The following is a 21,351-nucleotide window of genomic DNA, read 5'->3' as shown; positions in this document are numbered from 1 at the left end:
AATGCCTCCAACTCCATCTTACCCCAGGCATGCTCAGTAATGTTCATATTTGGTGACTGGGCTGGCTAATCCTTGAGCACTTTGATCTTCTTTGCTTTCAGGAAGTTTGATGTGGAGGCTGAAGTATAAGAAGGAGCGCTATCCTGCTGAAGAATTTGCCCTCTCCTGTGGTTTGTAATGTAATGGGCAGCACAAATGTCTTGATACCTCAGGCTCCATAATGAATGTAACCCCAAACCCTTTCTCCTTAACCAAACTTGACTGATTTCTGTGAGAATCTTGGCTCCATGCTGGTTCCAATAGGTCTTCTGCAGGATTTGTGATGATTGGGATGCAGATCAACAGATGATTCGTCAGAAAAATCCACATTATGCCACTTTTCCAAATGAAGTTATTATTTGTTGATCTTACAACTGAGAATGACGACAAGACTTTTGTCAGGTAGTATACGTGTTTTTGACTCACAAACTTTCATTTTAGGAATCGCCAAGGACCACAGGTTCAAATAAAACATCTGTAATGTCACTTACATCTTGGATGACCTGAGAATGAGAACATTGGTGTGAACCATCCTTGACAAGGCTGAATAGTTCCTACATGACCATGATCAGAGTTCACATGCCTCAGTTCTCACAAGTCTCTAGGAAACGAATCGCTCCGCTAACACGCTCTGACATCATCAGTTTTATCTCCTGCTAATCACAGTGTCACATGACTGTATCTGATTTAATCTCCTTGCTCTTTCTTAACACCGTGTCAGGCGGGCATCAAGCGATGCCACCCAAGAATGGACTCATCTGTCAAAACAGTCCTCAGGACAAAGTGTGAACTTGATGAAACCCAGGGCTGACTGCGCATTGAGCAACCAAACAGCCCAAATTACAGGCAAGACATGCAACCGACCTCAATAGAACAGAAGTGATGTGTGTGAGCCTCTTACGCTTTTCTAACAGTCTAGTTTGCCATTAGCTTTGGGTGTAGTTAGTTGTAATAAAACTAGTTACTGTAATTAAACCACTGTTTAGCTAAAAAGTATAGTAGGGGGTCCACATTTAATAATAATAATTTAATTAGTGACTTATACTTGTATATTGTTACCTTGTGTATTGTTCAAATTAAATACCCTTACGTTATGTTGGGGGCTGTTTTTGCCCCATTGACTTCCATTATAACAATATTTTTTTTTTATTGCAAACTGTGACACCAAATAATCATGCATTCTATATTTTCTATAGAGGTAGCATCCCAGATAGCAGGTAGTAATCAGCTGAGCTCGGCTGCCCTTCGGCGCCTTCGGCTCCGTCTCGGCATCAGTGAGTGTTATACGGGCCAAGTGCGGCCCGCAGCTCGCTCGCGCACATGCGTTTATGATGCGGCTGTAAAGCACTGACCCGATTCCAGTCAACCATATCCGGCCCGAGTCTGTCTGTAGAGTCCGGGCCGCCTCTGGCAAGGACTCGACTGATGGCAATCAATTAAATTCTTATTTTATCTAGTAATTTGTTAGCTCCACGTTTAATCATAATTTGAGAAAATATTCATGGTACGACAGCAACAAAATAATAACAATATTTTGTGTGGATGGCTGCAATGTTTAGACGCAAACAAAACAATTTTATTTATAAATGGATTATACATATCATCTAGAGAAAAGCGTGTAAAATGCGCTTATTTTCGAGATAGCACGCTTCTGTGCCGACTGTTTTTTTTAAAGCAGAAGTTGGTTTCATAGGAAACACATGCGGGAGTAAACTCCTGATCCAAACTCCAATCCAGACGGTGGCAGTAATGCTCCAAAAAGCTGGTTGCCAACCGCCATGAAGATCACAAGAAGAAAAAGAAGTTTGTTTGGTTTTTCAAAACTTTCCCGTGGATTTATTTGTCATGTATACAATTGATCTTCAGTTGGCACCATTAACCATTCAGATAGGCCTGTGCAAAAAAGTTTCTGTTTTGATATGGAATTCTGTGGAGCGTAAATACACTTACTATGCTTACTATGTTCTGAGAGCTGATGGGCTTATTTAGAATTTTTTTTTAAAGTCATATCAAGGTGTGCACAAACCCACACACACCATATTTCATATAACTTTATATTATAATAATTTTATTTTTGATGCATATGTTGTTAATGTTTAAATGCTAATTTATTTAAACAACTAAAAAGTCCAATTTCACTCAATTTCAAAGGATTAAGAGTTTAATTTCTATTGTCTGTGCATTGGTATTAATGTGGATATTTAGTATCGTCTCATGTAATTAGATTACTTTTGACAAGTAGTAAACAAGCTACTTTTCAGATAAAGTCATTAGAAAAGTACAGTTGTTAGTAATGAATTACTTTTTTGAAGTCATTTATTTTTAGCAGACGAAATGCGATAGCCGGGTACAAAAATATCTTTAATAAATCATAAAAATGTACAGCTCTGAATGCATGTGTTACGAGTTTTCTACTATATACAAGTGCACTATTGAAGCGTTTTCAGTTCCGTCTGTCAGATCTTGGCTTCAGGCTTTGCTGTTTCGCTGTCAGAGAATTGTACAAAATCTGGACGCCGCAGGTGATGGAGGCACAGAATCTTCCGGTAGCTTTGGGATGCCATCCAGAACTTGGAGATTTGGCAAACAGGAGAACACACTGCAGAAGAAACCACACACACATCTCAAGGTTAGGCTTTAAATGATTCTCTTGGCTTTGAACGCTTGCAATGATCCGTCACATCTTTGGTCAGCTCTAGTAAATTATGATTTCTTCTGGAATAGCTATTAACTCTGGGCTTAATGTGATTTCGGAGACAGATTATGCTCTGTGGCTTTTAATATTAATTAAAGCTGTAATTAGCTGATTAGTTTTAATCAATCCACTTTTTTGACAGCGAGTTATTAAAAGCTCAGCAATGTCCCATATATACCCTTGTGAGAAACAAGTGCACTTTATTGTGCTGAATGTGCACTTAAGATCATAGAAGTTCTTTTATTTAAGAACTGAACTGGCAGATAATATACTTGAATAAACAGTACATTTTAGCAATCATTAGTGATGGGTTGTTCATGAACGATTCGTTTATTTTGAACGAATCTTCAATATGACTCGGGAACTACGAGTCCTCTTAGGAAGTGGTTCGACACAGGAAGTGTCTTTTGAGTCATTCATCACGGAAAGGCAGAAGCCAATCATATGCGTTTAGAGCCGGAAAAAGAATTGATCCGTTCACCTCTCGAGTCCTCTATCGGTCTGAGTCATTTGTTCATCACGGGCCAATCATATGCGTTTAGAGCCAGAAAAAGAATTGATTCGTTCACCTCTCGAGTCCTCTATCGGGTCTGAGTCATTTGTTCATCACAGTCCAATCATATGCGTTTAGAGCCAGTCACATATAATATAATTATATGTAACGGATCACATATAATTGATCTGTTCAACTCTTGAGTCATCGGGTTTGAGTCATTTTGTCACATGATGAACGAACGAACGACTCGAGAATTAGAAGACTCGAAAGGTGAACTAATTATCATGGCTTCTATCGACTCAGATTGTGTACATTGGTTAAGATTATATGTGACTGTCAGTGTAACGTGAACGAACCACTGACATTTGAAGACATGAAGAGGTGAGCTGAGCAAAGACAAAACAATACATTCATAGACAAAATAGCAGGTAAACATTGAATTATTATTTTCTCCTTCTTATAGTGTTCTATTTATGACTTATTTTTCGTGTGATCAACTTTTTGGGCTAGTTGTAAATGTGTTTGGAAGCAATTCATAACATTTTAATAATATTTTGGCAAATTGAACCAAATGAATCGAAAAAAGATTCATTCATCTCGATGAACGAGACTCAAAGATCCGAGTCAGTAAAATGATCCGAACTTCCCATCACTAGCAAACATACTTTGTTTTGTTATACGCCGCATAATTCTATATTTCAGCTGAAGAATAGCACATTTATCTATTAATTTCTTAATAATTGAGAAATTAGTTTGACAATATGTGGTAGGGATGCACCGATATGGATTTTTTGTCTGATATCCATAACCGATAACCCTTGAGACTTGGATGCCGATAGCTGATATATATTTATATAGGCCGATAATTATAAATATTTCAAAATGTTGTATTTTTATACAGCAAACTTAAAAGATTGAACTGCTCTTATGAACTGAAATGTCTATACTCAAAGCAAAAAAAGCTATCATATAAAAATCGCAAGGTGTATATATAGACCTATATTCATGATTTCATATAAATCAGCATCCAAAAAAAAAATAATTTCCTTTTCTTCATAGCAAATTAACATGCAACTGACTGTTGCATAAAAAATAGGTTACAAAGCAAAATGGGATTTAATTACCAAGTTAAAATATATTTTAAATAAGATGAAAATAAAAGAGCACTTCACACTCATTCAGCTGAACCTGATGAAGCTTATTGTTAAATCAATCGACTGTGACCACAACATAAAGGTATTTTGAAGTACCCTATTTTTCACAACTTGATTCCTCATTATTCCCTCTGTTTCTCTCACCGTGAGCGGTAGTCCTCCAGGAACTGGCAGGGGTTTCGTTTGAGGCTCAGAGATTGTAGCGGCGAGCTCCTCAGCAGGGTCAGCTCGCCCAGAGAGGAAATACTGTTTTCAGACAGGCACAAGTGCTGGATCTCAGGAACCTTTGGCAGCTGACGAAAGGACGTCAAATTGTTCCGGTGAAGATTCAGGATTTTACATCTGTGAGAAATGAACATGCTCGGGTTTGAGTCATTGTAATGTGTCAGTGTTCTACAGGGTTGTCATATACACTGACTTTATTTGGACCAGCGTTTAAATACTTTATTTATTATTATTCAACATAGCAACTCCTAATATGTGACCGTAGACCACAAAACCAGTCATAGGTGTCCATTTTTAAATTTGTAACTCATACATGATCTGAAATCTGAATTAATAAGCTTTCCATTAATGTATGTTAAAATAATGTATGTCCTATCCTAAAATAATGTTAACATAGGATAGTATTTGGCAGATAGATGGTGAGCCATACTGTACCATTTTTTTGGGTACCCTTTTGAAAGTATACCTAGCAAGACAAAAGGCTACCAAAAGGCGGAGCTAACTGTGCAGCTGAATGCTATTGGTTTATAGAGAAACATCACCAGCATGTACACAAGCAGGAGAGTGAAAACAAAGAAACCACCATTTTTAAATCCACAACTGTGAATAACTATTAGAATTTCTGCAATCTAAAGGTTAAAAAAAAAATAAATACTTAGTTAGGTTTTCTAAATGAGGTGCTAGAAATGCAAATTACTAATCAGAATTTGAATTTTGATATATTTACAGTAGGAACTTTACAAGAAATCTTAATGCAACATGATCTTCCAATGATTTTAAACATAATTTTGACCTATGCAGTGTATTTCTGGCTACATAGGTTTTGTCATCCAGGGTCACAAATTTGTTTAGGAAAACCTGCCATTAAGTTAAAATTGTAAAAGAAATATATATTAAGCAAGAAGAATATGTGCAATACAAATGTAACATTTAATCAGTAGGACGCATATAAAAAACGTGATTAAGGCTGTTTTTAAGGCTGAGTTAGATGTCGATACATAATTAACACTTTCCGGTCCCACTTTATATTAAGTGTCCTTAACTACTATGTACTTACATCAAAAAATAAATACAATGTACTTACTGTGTTTATAATGTATTTGAGAACACTTGTGGTGCTTTTGAGTTGGGATAGAGGTTGGGTTATGGACAGGTTTGGTGGCGTGGGAAGGTTTAAGGGTGGGTTAAAGTGTAAGGGATGGTCAACAGTGTATTTACAAAAGTAATTACAAAAGTTATTTACAGATGTAATTACATACAAGTATTTAATCAAGCATAAGTACACAGTAAATGCATGTATTTACACAATAAGTACATTGTAACAAACTATTAGCTCCTGTGTAAGTACATATTAGTTAAGGACACTTAATATAAAGTGGGACCCACTTTCCTTCTTACTGTAAAATAAACGGCTCATATGAGATTACAGTACGCAGCTACAGTTGCACTACATGTATTTTTACACAACCGTACACATAGTGTTACAAAACAACCAATGCAATACAATACAATAGCACAGGCTCAATGGAAAGATCACGTGGGAGTTTGCACAAATCTTCAGCAGTATACACACTCAAGTACGAAAGGAGTTTGTGTGTTATAGTGCGGAGGATGTTTTTCCAACCTTGGCAGTCTGACGGAGCTGAGATCTCTCAGTGCGTTCTCCACCAGCTGTAGACACTCCACCCGGATCAGTCTCCTCAGGATGCGGATGAAGTTCTCCAGCTGATACGGATCTCCCAGGTCCTGATAAGACAAGTTCAGCACCTGCAGAGACAGATCCATGAATCTAGATCCAGCTGCTGTGGTTACTGGCTGATAGATAGCTATTGGGGATGAATAGACAGAACAATAAATAAACGGATGGACAGAAAAATGGATGGAGAGATGGACAAAGAAAGAAAGATGGACTGATGGACAAAAACATATAGATGGATGGATGGATGGATGGATGGACAGATAGAAAGAACAAAGGATGGATGAACAAAGACAGATGATAGACAGATCGTCAACGATGGATGGATGGATGGATGGATAAATATAAAGACAGAGACAGATCCATGAATGCAATACAAGGACAACCAGCTGCTGTGGTTACTAGCTGATAGATAGCTATTAGAGATAAATAGATAGAACAATAAATAGATTGATGGACGGATAGAAAGATAGATGGAACAATGGATGAATAGAGAGATGGGCAAAGAAAGAAAGATGGACTGATGCACAAAAACAAATGGACGGATAGACAGATAGAAAGAACGATGGATGAATGGATGGATGGACAGATAGACAGATGATAGACAGAAAAACAGATGAATGGATGGATGGATAAATATAAAGACACCTGCAGAGACAGATCCATCAATACAATACAAGGTTAACCAGCTGCTGTGGTTACTGGCTGAGAGATAGCTATTAAAGATGAATGGATATATAGATTGGATAGATGGATGGATAGATAAAACAATAAATAGATGACAGGCATGGGATGATAACCGGTTTCAAGGTATACCATGGTTTGGAAAAGTCAAGGTTTTAAAACCGCAAAAATTTTAAGATACACCGCTCCTAAGGTATATGTAAGACAACAGAAGTCAATGATTTATTTGAATTCTTTAGCATGACATGTTTACTGTTCAAAAATATTTTAAATGTTTCCTAAAATAATATATATTGTGTTCAGGGGGGGGGGGGTTGTTTTTCCCCCCAAACATTTAAAAAGAACTTATTTTAGAGCAGTAATCACAATACCCTGATACTTTAATCCAAAGTTATCATACCGTCAGAAACTTACACCGACCCATGCCTAATAGATGAATGGACATACAGAAAGATGGACGACTGGACAGAACCAATGATGGATGGAGAGACAGAAATAAAGATGGAAGGATGGACAGACAACTGGACAGATAAAAAGACTGATGGATGGATAAATAAGAATGATGGAGAAATAGAAAGACAACTGGACAGATAGAAAGAATGATGGATGGATGAACAAGAATGATGGACTGATAGACCGACAAACAGACAGACAGAAAGAATGATGGTTGGACAAATAGAAAAACAAATAATAGATGGTAAATAGACAAAGATAGACGGAGGGGGCGAGGCAGTGGCGCAGTAGGTAGTGCTGTCGCCTCACAGCAAGAAGGTTGCTGGGTTGCTGGTTCGAACCTTGGCTCAGTTGGCGTTTCTGTGTGGAGTTTGCATGTTCTCCCTGCCTTCGCATGGTTTTCCTCAGGGTGCTCCGGTTTCCCCCACAGTCCAAAGACATGCGGTACAGGTGAATTGGATAGGCTAAATTGCCCGTAGTGTATGAGTGTATGAGTGTGTGTGTGAATGTGGGTGTGGATGTTTCCCGGAGATGGGTTGCGGCTGAAAGGGCATCCGCTGCGTAAAAACTTGCTGGATAAGTTGATGGTTCATTCCGCTGTGGCGACCCCAGATTAATAAAGGGACTAAGCCAACAAGAAAATGAATGAATGAGACAGACGGAGGGATGGATAGATAGACTGATATGAAGATGGATGGACAGAATGATGGATAGAGATGCAGATGGATAGACAGAAGGATAGATAGAAGGATGGGCAGACAGGGATGGATAAAGCTAGATAGCTAGAAAGACTATAATAAACAGACAGACAGATCAAAAGACAGACGGATATAGATACATGAATAGACAGACAGAAGGATGGATGGATGGATGGATGAATGGATGGATAGATAGTCTAACAGGTGGACAGACAGATGGCTAGAAAGATGGAGGGATGGAAAGACAATGACAGACAGATCAAAAGATAGACAGAAAAACGGAAAGATGGACAGACAGGTAGAGGGATGGATGGACGGACAGATGGACAAACGGCCAGACAGATAGGATGGATGGTCAATGATAGACCGAAAGACAGATCAAAAGACAGATGGATTGACAGATAAATTAAACAGATGGAAGGGATGGCTGAGTAGATTAATAGAAAGACAGACGAACAGAGAGACGAATAGATGGATGGATAGGTAGACTGGCAGATGGACAGACAAACAGACGGCTAGACAGATAAAATGAGGGATAGACAATAGGGACTGATAGATAGACAGTTGTCTAACCACACAGTTCTCCCAGTTTTCCTGCAGTCTCTCCTCCCACTTCTGTCCTTCATCTTTTCTCCTCTTCCTCCGGCCTCCTCTGAGCAGGAAATCTCCACTGTGAGCCGACAGCTCGTCTTCTGCAGGCCCTGCTGGAGGAATTCACTGATGTCTGTCCTGTCATCAGACTGTATTACTGCAACACTGTAAAGATGCGCTCTTACCCTCTCTGACTCTGGGACAGGCCAGCTGGTCTCCACGGACATCATGCTCCTCTAACCAGTGCCACGAGGCAAACCTGAACCGGCTGGACGGCAACTGCACAAAACAAACACGGAGACAACATTCACAGTCCATGCAGACAAAACACACAATCGCAGCCATATTGACTTTGACGTACTGGTGTGGCAACGATGCCAGAGTCTGGAGTCAGTTCCACAGAGAACGGAGAGTGTGTGTCGCTTAACTCCGAGTAGTGCGAGTGAGACTTGGGGAAACTTTCACTGCTGGTGTTCACTCCAGAGGAACTGCAGACAAACAGATTCAAGTCAGTCACAAACATTACATATCAGATCACAATTCTGGTGCATATGTAATTAATATAGGCAGCATGGTGGCTCAGTGGTTAGCTCTGTCACCTCACAGCAAGAAGGTCACTGGTTTGAGTCCCGGCTGGGCCAGTTGGCAATTCTGTGTGGAGTTTGCATGTTCTCCCCGTGTTGGTGTGGGTTTCCTTTGGGTGTTCCGATTTCCCCCACAGTCTAAACACATGCGCTATACTGTAGGTGAACTGGATTATCTAAATTGGCCGTAGTGTACTGAGTGTGTGTGAATTCCAGAGTGTATGGGTGTTTCGCAGTAATGGGTTGCGGCTGGAAGGGCAACTGCTGCATAAAACATATGCTGGAATAATTGGCGGTTCCGTTCGCTGTGGCGAACCCTGACATATAAAGGACTAAGCCGAAGGAAAATTAATGAATGCAATTAAAATGTCTACTCATAACCGTTTTGAAAAACATTATAATGTTTTTAAATAATTGGTTACACTTAAAAACAGAAAAAAGAAACTGCATTATACAAAAATGTGTATTTTATTGTTATAATGTCTGCTTTTGTAAATTATTACAATATATTCACAAATAAATAACAATGCATCCCTTACAATTTTTACTTTAAAGGTCACCTGTGGTGAAAAATCTACTTTTCAAGCTGTTTGGACAGATGTGTGTAGGTATAGTGTATCCGCTTGTTAAATGTGACGTCACGTGAAGCGTCTTCCGGGTCCAAGCGCTCTATTCAACTGAATGGGGAGACTCATGAAATGGTAATAATAAACGTTTACAAAGCGATTTAATACTTTCGAAAGTCACGATCGCAGTATATATGTCCATGCCTAATATGCAATGGCCAGAAAGTGATTAATTTTTTGAATAAATTGTTAAATTTTTGGTATTTGTTATGCAGCAAGCCCAGAGATTGTTCTGTACACTAAGATTTTATATGAAATTAACTTTAATGTGTGATAGGAATAAAAAGTGATCATAAACGAATGATTTCTCAACTCAAATGAAAGCCAGCTTGGACCCGGAAACAGTATTACATACGTCACAAACACGTCACCACTTAACAAGCGGATTGACTGTCATATTGGGGTGACATACACACACACACAGTCCTTTTTTCAATTTAACAACATAAAAACGGTGGACCAATTGGACCGGTTTTCATACCGACCGCAACTTGACGTAGGAGTGCGATTCCCCCCGCCCACCAATATTGATTGACAAGCGCGTCCTCACATATCCTTTGTTTGTTGATTCACGTCTGCCATTTTCAGCGTGAGTCAAAGCAATGTCACTAAAGGAACACCCTTGCTCTATTTTTAGATGTAAGGCTCATTGGGCTCAACACAAGATCAATTTTCTCCACATTATCGCTTTAATACACAATTATTGTTTGTACCTTTTAGTAGGTTTGCAAACATGTGTACTTTTCATTGCGTCTAGCTTAAACTTCAGCCGGTTGCATCACAGAAGCTCCCTGTGATCTTAACTAGGTGCAGCTGGAAAAGTGCAAGCGCGTTGCCTCATGTGCGCGTCTCTACATTGGAAATAAAATAACAAACTTGCCTGCAGGTCGCACACCAGAAGTGTCTCTTTGCGAGGCGCAGCGCCGTGCATTTTGGAGTTCTGGGCGTGCGTTTCTGTCGGGGTGCACGCGGTGGCCGCCGTCTTGGGCCCCCGTTGTGTTTGCCCTGGTGGAGGCCTGTGTTTGGAGTTCTGGAATGCATGGTGCTGTGTGGCGCGACAATTCGTGACACTTCATGTTTCTGCCGCGCCACTGAGAGTGTCTGGTGTGCCGTGTTGCGGCTTCGAGCGGCGCATCCGGTGCCTCAGTCAAAGTTAATCAAGTGTGTGTGGTTATTAGTCTCGGTGTCTCGACACGTAAAACTAGCACACAGTTAGCTGTAAAACTATACAAAGACACAAATGATTGTGTACCCTCTGCTTGGTCTGTGTCCGAGTCGTACATGTACGGCTGAATGCTGATCCTCTCATGTAGCTTAACTTCTCTCTGTCTGCCTGTCTGTTGCAAACACAGAGCGTGGGAGCTCTTGGCTCAGCCCCCCTTATTACATTGGGCGGGAAGCCGAAATTAATTTTCATGTGAAGCAACACGCCCCTAAAACAGCGAGCTGTGTACACGCCCCAACATGACACTTTTGAACACATTATAATAAAAACATCTGAACAGTGTTTTGAACTGAACCTAAACTGGCACACTCAGAAGAACCATAATATTAACATTAAATCATAAAAAAGGGGTAAACTATGTGCCCTTTAAAGGGAACCTATTATGCCCCTTTTTACAATGTATAATGTAAGTCTCTGATATCCCTAGAGTAAGTATGTGAAGTTACAGCTCAAAATACCCCACAAATAATATTTTGTAACTCTTTGAATCGGCCCCTTTTAGGCTTTAATCCTAAGTGTGACATTTTAGTGACTGTCGCTTTAAATTCAAATGAGATTGTGCTCTTTTCAAAAGAGGGCGAAGCTACACATGCCTATGTGTAAGCATAGTGGCTGATTTAAAAACAAGACTATCGTCCTATGCTAATGAGGGAGAGATTGTCACTAGTGGGCGGGGCTTTCCCCCTCTGATGACATGTAGGTAGGTAGGTTACTTTATTTATACCCGAAGGTAGATTTGGTTTGCAGTCAAGAGTCCTCATCTCACAACAGTGCCACACAAAGGAACTCACAAAGTAACAGCAACAAATGCACATTAAGACATAAAAACGTAAAAATAAAGAATAAATAATCATTTTAAGTGTCCACCCCCCTCCCCCAAGTAAATGTTTAAAATGATCTAAAATATACAAGTCACCGAAACATCTCTGCTTTAGTCTAGGCCTTATTTAAATGTCTAATGGCAATACAAAGGGAGAATGTCAATCAAAGTGTTTATGCAGACTGCCTTTTATAAAGTGTGGTTATATAAAATAAAATAAATACATTTTACCATTAGAAGCTGGACATAGCTGTTGTCACACAACTGCATTTAAACCCCTCATCAAATTAGTTTTTTCAGAATAGTTTCCCTTTAAACCTAAAAAATATGTATTTACTCTACATCCACTGTTGGAATTTGCAATAGTAGTGAAGAAGATAGTTTTAGTGACTGCCCAAGTAAATTATTTATTTGAAAAATGTAATAGTTTCAATTCATTCACAAATCCAATCCACCGACTCATTCAGTCAATGGTTAGATTGGCTCACATGATTTACTTTGAAAAATTAATAACCATAAAATACCGTATTTGTATACTAACAATATAATATTGTATGCATTATTTGTATCTGCAAATTTTATAGTATGATTAATTTATTTTTGGGTGACCTTAACTTTTGTTAAATCTACAACAATTGCAAAACATACGAGGATGTATTATCATTTTCACTGGAAATAAAAAGTAACATTTTAATGCTAATTTAACCACTAAACTGTGAAACCTTACCATCTGTTCAGAAATCAGACCTTACATTTATTTATTTGCATCTGATTTTTGTAGATGCGAGTATCATTACCTCATTCAGACTCACTAAACAACTTACAAATTATTTCATACTTAATAACACACCACTCATAAGGCTAGTTCACCCAAAGATTAAAATGCACTCAAGAGGTGTACGTTTTTTATTCTGTTGAACACAAAAGAATATATTTTGAAGAATGAAAGAAAACAGACTTCCATAGTCTGAAAATGTACACCATGGAAGTCAATGGTTACCGGTTTCCAACATTTTTAAAGATACTTCTTTTGTATAGAAATTTCGGTTTTGTTGAAATGTCCCTTTAATACTGATGTTACCTTATGTCTAAGCATTTTTACTGTGGATACACTGTAACAAATGATTAGTTACGTTAACAAAAACAAGTAAACTCATTGCCCTAAATGCAACAAGTTGTTTTTTTTAGTAAACTGGTTGTCGCTATAAAAAGATACAGCCACAGCTAAATTATTTATTAAATTACCATTAATTATTTTTATTTTAGGGCGAAGCAGTGGGTAGCATGTTCACCTCACTGCAAGAAGGTCGCTGGTTCGAGCCTCGGCTGGGTCAGTTGGCATTTCTGTGTGGAGTTTGCATGTTCGTGTGGGTTTCCTCCAGGTGCTCCGTTTTCCCCCACAAGTTCGAAAGACATGTGGTACAGGTGAATTGGGTAGGCTAAAGTTGACCGTAGTGTGTGTGTGTGTGTGTGTGTGTGTGTGTGTGTGTGTGTGTGTGTGTGTGTGTGTGTGTGTGTGTGTGTGTGTATGTGTTTTTGTGACATATCAGGGCACAAATCTGTATAATGACATAGGTTTGACTCAGGTATTACAAAAAGGAGGTGAAATATGAGGGCATTGGTGACGTCCTCATTTCTCAAAATGCTTATAAATCTCACAGAATGAGTTTAATCAGAGTGTAAAGCTGCACAAAGTCTCCTGTGATGGTTGGGTTTAGGGTTGGGGTGGGGTGAGGGCAATACAATATACGCTTTAGACAGTATAAAATGAATAGAAACCTATGTAATGTCCCCACTTTTCACAAAAACAAATGTGTGTGTGTGAGCGTGTATGGATGTTGATGAAAGGGCATCTGCTGCATGAAACATATGCTGGATAAGTTGGCGGTTCATTCTGCTGTGGCGACCCCAGATTAATAAAGGAACTAAGCCAAAAAGAAAATGAATACTATTATTTTATTATCGTCTACCCCAACACTCATGGTAATGTAACAATAATTATTATTGTACTACAGCAAGGGTGCCCAAACACAGTCCTGGAGGGCCGGTGTCCTGCTGAGTTTAGCTCCAACTTGCTTTAACACACCTGCCTGGAAGTTTCCAGTGTATCTAGTAAGAGCTTGATTAGCTGCTTCAGGTGTGTTTGATTAGGATTGGAGCTAAACTCTTCTGGACACCAGCCCTCCAGGACCCTGTTCTACAGTCACAAAAATGATGCTATATTAATGAGTATCCACAGCTAAACTTCAACAAGTTAAACATTTTTGTAACTTGCAACTGTTAAAGTTGACTTGACTTAATATTTATAAGTACACACATAGTTTATGTACTTAATGATTTACACCAACGGCTTGCTTTTGTTTTTTTAAGTAAAGTCAGCTAATGGCTTAATATCATTGAAGTAGCATGATGCCCTCAAACGCTATAAAAGCACCTTCTCTGACCAAAAGTGCTACCTATGTAGGGCTCTTAGCATGTTTTGAGTCACGGCCTGAGTGTAACGGGAGCTCGCGCGTCCTTACATCCGCTGGGCTGAGGTTCTGGTGTGGATTACCGTGAACTCTGCACCCTAAACCGGATTAAAGTCAGCCACGACACCCGAGCACACCCGCACATCATATCAGAGCACTTTATAAGCCTTTACAATCCACTGATAATGGCTGCTGAGAACGTGCTTGATTTTGTGAAGCTGTTACTTAGGCCGTAAATACACATTATGTTCGCTTATAATGAATTAAAATATCCTGTAGGCATAGACAAGTTACATGGGCGTCAATTAACTATATAATGTAACCTACACCCACCTAAATAATACAATATAATACGCCGTAATACGATAATTTACAGGCCAAAGTTCCCCTAAATTGACTCAAAAGTCTGGAGAAAATAATACAGCTTCAAAACACGAATAAAGCAGGCAGGTCAAAAGCGTCATAAATAAAACTCATATTATTAAAATGCATTAGCTATTCAAAGGGTTTCTTACCTCTCGGACATGTCCGTAGGTTGTGACAGATCCCTATGGCATTTGACATGCAGCAAAGAGGGTTATTTACAAGGAATATAGCGCGGTTTCCCATTGATGATGGATGAAGTGTGTGCTAAAGTGCGACAGGTGAGCGTTCGCTCCGCGCATGCGCACAGGAGCGTCAGTTTCAGTGAGCTGCGCAGCGGGGTCAGTCAGGGCAGCAGAGTGTCTAAGGTTGCACTTCTGTGACTTTTGGAAAAAGCAGTAGGCTATAGCTGTACTTTTTCATGTAGTTTCTGTTGTATGTACTTGTTTTAGCTTTATGAGGCTGAAATTCATCTCTCTAATTTACTCTGAATGTTCATAATGGCACTCACAGGGTGGTGTGGTTGAAGTGCATACAAATACAGTAAGAATTCCTCTGCATGATAAATGTCATTGAGCTTATGTCAAAGATGCTGATACTTGTTTTATTGCAGTGTAAACTGATGGCTGGGCGTCACAGTGGTGCAGTGGTTAGCACAATCGCCTCACCGCAAGAAGGTCGCTGGTTTGAGTCTCGGCTGGGTCAGTTGGCATTTCTGTGTGGAGTTTGCATGTTCTCCCCGTCTTCACATGGGTTTCCTCCGGGTTCAAAGACATGCGGTATAGGTGAATTGGGTAAGTTAAAGTTGAGAGGGGTCTGGATGCAGACCTGGTGCAGTGCAATCTGAGTTGCATCCAATACTTTTTAATGCGCTCACCTAACCCCACCCCTTACCCTACTCGTCACAGTGACATCACTCACTCCATTGAGTGCATTGGGTCTGAGATTGCGTCGCTGAGGGATGCAATCTCAGCTTGCATCGTGAAGGCTGCATCCAGATACTATTGCTAAAGTTTGGTAAGTGTATGTGTGTGAATGAGTGTGTATGGATGTTTCCCAGTGATAGGTTGCAGCTGGAAGGGCATCCGCTGTGTAAAACATATGCTGGATAAGTTGGCGGTTCATTCCGCTGTGGCGACCCCAGGTTAATAAAGAGACTTTAAGACAAAAAAAAGAAATAAATGAATGAATGAAGTTGATGGCAAAGTTAGCTCTCCAGACATGTTTTGTGTGCTAAACCATTCTGATTCAAGTCTGCATTTCATAAACCAGGGTTATTAAGCTAAATATGAAATTATAAAATTAAAAATAATTTGTTACTTGAAATATGTTGTACCATTACTATACACAGCACGCTTAAAAAGCTTTAACTGAAGAAAATAAGTAATACAGTATACACTCACCGGCCACATTATTAGGTACACATTACTAGTACCGGATTGGAGCCCTTCAGAACTGCCTTAATCCTTCATCGATTCAACAAGGTACTGGAAATGTTCCTCAGAGATTTTGGTCCATATTGACATGATAACATCACACAGTTGCTGCAGATTTGTCGGCTGCACATCCATGATGCGAATCTCCCGTTCCACCACATTCACAGGTGCTCTATTGGGTTGAGATCTGGTGATTCATTGTGGAGGCCATTTAAGTACAGTGAACTCATTGTGGCATTGACAAGAAAATATCCCCCACACCATTGCAGCACCACCACCAGCCTGAACCGTTGATACAAGACAGGACGGATCCATTCTTTCATGTTGTTGACACCAAATTCTGATTTTACCCCGAGTGGTCTCCTGCTGTAGCCCATCTGCCTCAAGGTTGGACGAGTTGTGCGTTCAGAGATGCTCTTCTGCAGACCTCACTTGTGACGAGTTACTGTTGAGTTACTGTTGCCTTTCTATCAGCTGGTACCAGTCTAGCCATTCTCCTCTGACATCAACAATGCATTTGCACCCACAGAACTGCCGCTCACTGGATTTTTTCTTTTTTTTCAGACCATTCTTTGTAAACCCTACAGATGGTTGTGTGTGATATTCCTAGTAGATCAGCAGTTTCTGAAATACTCAGATCAGCCCATTTGGCACCAACAATCATGTCACGTTTAAAGTCTCTTAAATCACCTTTCTTCCCCATTCTGATGCTCGGTTGGAACTGCAGCAGATCGTCTTGACCATGTCTGTATGCCTAAATGCATTGAGTTGCTGTCATGTGATTGGCTGATTAGAAATTTGCGTTAACGAGCCGTTGGACAGGTGTACCTAATAAAGTGGCCGGTATGTGTATATTAGTATATAATGTTATCTATCTATCTATCTATCTATCTATCTATCTATCTATCTATCTATCTATCTATCTATCTATCTATCTAAACAATAAAAATTACTAAACATTACAATTTGTAAAACATAATATTAAAATAATACTGACTCTAATAATAAAAAACTAATTTAAAATAATAGAAATAACACGATTAGTCTTCCAATAACAACAGTTGCTTAAACTGTTCTGTCTTGGTATAGTTTAAAACAGAGTCTATTTTTGAACACCAAAAGTGTGGCTGAGAGAACATCTTGGCTCTGAAGTGTCAACATCTCCGTCTAATCATCATCTCTGCTATGAAAAAACACACACAATGACAAGTCATAGACATTCATCTTTATTTTCTGAAACCGAGAATACAGCTGGTATTTTTACTTCATCTTTTATACCAAATGCAGTTTCCCTCGGTCCTCCTGAGTCTCCACTACCTGTACATTCACAACCTTTATTAAATCAAAAACCCATAGTCATATAATAAGGCATATGAGTATGTCAGCAGTACTTCAGCCATGTACAAAACCAAACAAAGGTGGAGGGTGAAAGAATTAAAAGACTTTAAAGCATAGGTCTCAAACTCAATTCCTGGAGGGCTGCAGCTCTGCACAGTTTTGCTCCAACCCTAATCAAATAATCTAGGTGTTCAACACTACTAAAGACTGTTAAGCTGGTGTGAGTTGGAGGTGGTTGAAGCTAAACTATGCAGTACTGTGGGCCTCCAGAAATTGAGCTCGAGATCACTGAAAGCAATGACAATTTACTCATCTTCAAGTTCTTCCAAACTGGGGATTTAAAGACTCAACTCATGATTCAAACCACGATTTTGATTTTAACATTATCTAATGGAATCTTATGTTAAAGTGTGACCCATAAAACGGAACAAAACGGCAGACAAGCTGAAAGAGATGTAGATTTACTCTCTGCCAGCAGGTGGCGCATGTGAACGGCAGCGATAGGGACCTTTAGACAGAATGCATTTAGACGTCATTCCTTCCGTTATGCTACTTTTACATTGTTTTACTATATAAACGCATAGTATAATGTATGTTATAATGTATAATGTAAGTATAAATGCCGAACTTCTCCGCTCTGGCATATTCAGATGCATCTGAATGGACATCAATGTAGTGAAAAGTGCAGTTTGACAGCATATTCAATATAGTATTTTTTCATATTTGAAGTGATTCAGATCTTTGGTTCATCTTTACACCCCTATTCCAAACTCAAGAGTTTCTTTCTTCTGTTGAACACAAATGGAAACTATCTTGTAGAATGTGTAAATCCATTGACATCCATACAAGAAACAAATACTACCAGTGGTTTCCAACATTCTTCAAAATATCTTCTTTTGTGTTCAACATGATGAGAAACTCAAGTTTGAGTTGAGGATGAGTAAATTGGTTTATCTTTTGGATGAATTCTGCCTTTAAGTGAGTCTATATATAGAAAAGTGCACACGTTCTTGCAATAAATATCAAGGTTTCTCTACGGAACACAATAGCAAATATACATTAGAGGAGTTACAGGACTGAATGACGCTGGTGTGGAGTAAGACGTGATGGAGACTTCAGATATTTACAGCTCTGGGTTTCCTGCTGCGCTTAAAGCTTACAAGTATCAAAACACAATCACTTTTTCGTAATATAAATATCCCGTTCGTATAATATTTTCTGGTGCGTTTATAAAACCATGGCGCTGTGATGAGCTTGTTTCAGTGAAGATGCGGCTCGTGGATGAGAAGCATGAATTCAGTGTCACGTTGCGTACGCTTGGTTTTTACATGTCAAAGTTGTTGTCGAAGGGGTCGATGAGTTCAGGGTTCATAACTCTGCCCATGAAGAGGATGGATCCTGAGGGAAAACAAAAAAAGGAATATAGAAACGCCACAACTAATACATTTAGAGAGGAAGTAAGACCAAAATGAGAGCATTAGAGTGTAATTTTAGTACAAGGGTTTCATTCATTTTAGAGTGCTTTCACACCTGCCTCATTTAGAGCTGCATGATTCGGACTAAAATGAGTAACAATATTTGCCTACATTTTTTTTGCATGATTTTTTTTCTCGATTCTGTGATTCAAAACAGTGCATCAGCTCACGTGTGATTTTTTGCGGCCACAAATACGTCATTACATTAAGGGTTCTATTTTGACGGTTCTTGCGCAGAGCGCAAAACGAGGGGCGCAAACGCTTTCAGGGCGTGCTAGATACAGCAGTATACAGCATTATGCTTTGCAAGACTACCAGACTTATTAATAGCTTTTTTCCTCAAGCTATCAGACTGCTCAACTCACTCATGAAAACTGGATTATAAAATCACACCCCACAGCCCACACACACAAAAATCTGTTGAACTGTGAGAAAGGCAAACTCAATGTTTTTATGTTAATATTCCTTGCACGTGTAACATGTTTACAAAATTCACATACCTCTAAGCTGCTACTTTGCACTTTTGCCATACTGCACCTAATTGCACTACAATAAATACCTCAACTTGGTCATATTCTGGAACAATAGGATATATGGTAATTGTTTACAGTTTATTATTGTCTATTAATTCAATTTATCTTGTACTATATTAGTTAAATGTTTAGATGTTTAGTTTATGTCTAGTGTGTGTCATATTTTTGTTTTTAAATTGCACATTGGAGTATGGGAGAAACGCAATTTCAGTCTGCTGTGTAATGTACCGTTGCATGGTTTGATTGACAATAAAGTTGACTTAACTTGACTAGAACACATTTTTGCTAACTTAAGGACGGGAAAATCCGCTTTGCGCCGTGGCGCATGGTCTAAAAGGGTTGAGTTTATTTTCTTAATGAGTTATAGGTGTGTTTTGAGAATAAACCAATTAGAGTCTCATCTCCCATTACCTGTTAAGAGTCAGCTGCGTCGCGCCATAAGCGCATTGCTATTAACATGACGTAAAGTAAGTTCACTTTCGCTTTTGCTCTCATGGATAGGGAAACCTTACCGCACAGACATCAATTAGCCTATAAATAATCAATTTCGTTTGTTAAGCGCATAGATTTGTTTCAAAACTATTTCTAAATTCAATTCTAATTTCCAGCAAACGAATAAATGAACAATAATAATAAAGTGTGGTCAAAATAAATAAAATAAGTTATTTCCAAATACACCTGCTATCCCCCATATGGTCTAAAACCTGACAGGTGGACAAATCTAAGCTTGTTTTTAATAAAAAAAATTTAAATATGGATATAAAAAATAATACTGCTAATAATAATAACATTATACAAAAGCAAATTGAATGAACTGAAAAAGCCTCCCGAGATGAAGAAAGTATGAAGGCGGTGGTTTTTAAATTCATGTTGGCTAGAAATTAATATGTTTTGTAATATTTTAATCATTTATATTTATATCCCATATATATCCTTATTATATATATATCTTTAATATATTATATCTTTTTCATATGTAAAGATATTTGCGTATTGCATCTTGTGTGTAGTGTGTAAGCCAGGCGCACTTTGCGCCAGACAATAGACCGACTTTGTTCTGGTCTGATGAACAGACTATTTACAGTTTCTCAAAATAGCAATGCGCCAAAACACACCTGCTTTTTTAGACCAGAACGCCTATGGGCGCACATTTGAGCGCAAATGCATTTGCTATTTAAACAGCGTGGCGCAACACCTCAAAATGACCCTTGCGCCAAGCTTAAAATAGTAAAAGACTATTGCGCCGCGCCTTGCGCCACATTGCGCCGGGTGTATGATAGGGCCCTAAAGACAGAAATTTTTTTTTTGCATGAATCATACCTTTATAAATACAGTATGTGACTCTTTCAACACTATTTGGAGGTGTCCACATTGCTGAGCAACGTATATAAAACAATGTGAAGACTTGTACGACCGCCTTTATGCTTCTCTCCTGAACTTGAAAATATCATTGGTTGAATTGTAGAGATGCTGGATTAGGATCGTGTGGGGGGTCGAATTGAGATCGCAACATTTTTCCCAATTAATCGTGCAACCCTACGTTTGGGCAGGTGTGAAAGCAACAATTGTATTCTGCTGCACACCGAAAGCAAACCAAACAAGAGTACAGAGATCTGCTCAAAGAGGTGGTCTCGGTACGCTTTTTAAACAAACAATGGATCGGTTATTTTGTGGTTAGCACTGGAACCGCTTTGACAGAATGTACTTTGCTTTTTTTGGAGAAGAAAAGTTTTCAAAATGATTATTAAT

The 21,351-nt window shown here is 38.9% G+C and overlaps 3 protein-coding genes across 10 annotated transcripts in view; 1 reads left to right on the top strand and 2 right to left on the bottom strand.

Moving 5' to 3' along the window:
• Positions 1 to 21,351, top strand: part of golim4a (golgi integral membrane protein 4a) — an 836,478-nt gene that overhangs the window by 165,265 nt on the left and 649,862 nt on the right. The window lies entirely within an intron of this gene.
• LOC101885127 (acidic leucine-rich nuclear phosphoprotein 32 family member B) lies at positions 2,383 to 15,012 on the bottom strand. Of its 5 annotated transcripts, none has more exons than XM_087292950.1 (7): positions 14,973 to 15,012; positions 9,093 to 9,219; positions 8,917 to 9,010; positions 8,012 to 8,844; positions 6,234 to 7,739; positions 4,529 to 4,726; positions 2,383 to 2,638 (listed from the first exon to the last, which is right to left on the bottom strand). In XM_087292950.1, exons 5-7 carry the CDS (start codon positions 6,392 to 6,394, stop codon positions 2,530 to 2,532), a joined length of 468 nt encoding a protein of 155 aa, XP_087149076.1. In that variant the 5' UTR covers positions 6,395 to 7,739; positions 8,012 to 8,844; positions 8,917 to 9,010; positions 9,093 to 9,219; positions 14,973 to 15,012; the 3' UTR covers positions 2,383 to 2,529. The 5 variants fall into 5 exon arrangements, 4 of the variants coding, with proteins under 4 accessions (XP_087149076.1, XP_087149073.1, XP_087149075.1 ...); XM_087292947.1 differs by having other exon boundaries at positions 6,234 to 6,376; positions 8,714 to 8,844; XM_087292949.1 differs by having other exon boundaries at positions 8,012 to 8,841.
• Positions 17,467 to 21,351, bottom strand: part of serpini1 (serpin peptidase inhibitor, clade I (neuroserpin), member 1) — a 42,532-nt gene continuing 38,647 nt past the window's right edge. For 2 of the 3 annotated variants that reach the window (XM_087292087.1, XM_087292088.1), the window contains exon 9: positions 17,467 to 18,992. In XM_087292087.1, the coding sequence (XP_087148213.1) occupies positions 18,919 to 18,992 (74 nt within the window). In that variant the 3' untranslated portion in view covers positions 17,467 to 18,918. 3 annotated transcript variants of the gene reach the window in all.

This window comes from Danio rerio, chromosome 18, assembly GCF_052040795.2.
Source record: "Danio rerio strain M-AB ecotype USA chromosome 18, GRCz13ab, whole genome shotgun sequence".
Taxonomy (NCBI): Eukaryota; Metazoa; Chordata; class Actinopteri; order Cypriniformes; family Danionidae; genus Danio; species Danio rerio.
Note: the sequence above shows the minus strand (reverse complement) of the source record. Positions and strands in the feature narration are given on the sequence as shown.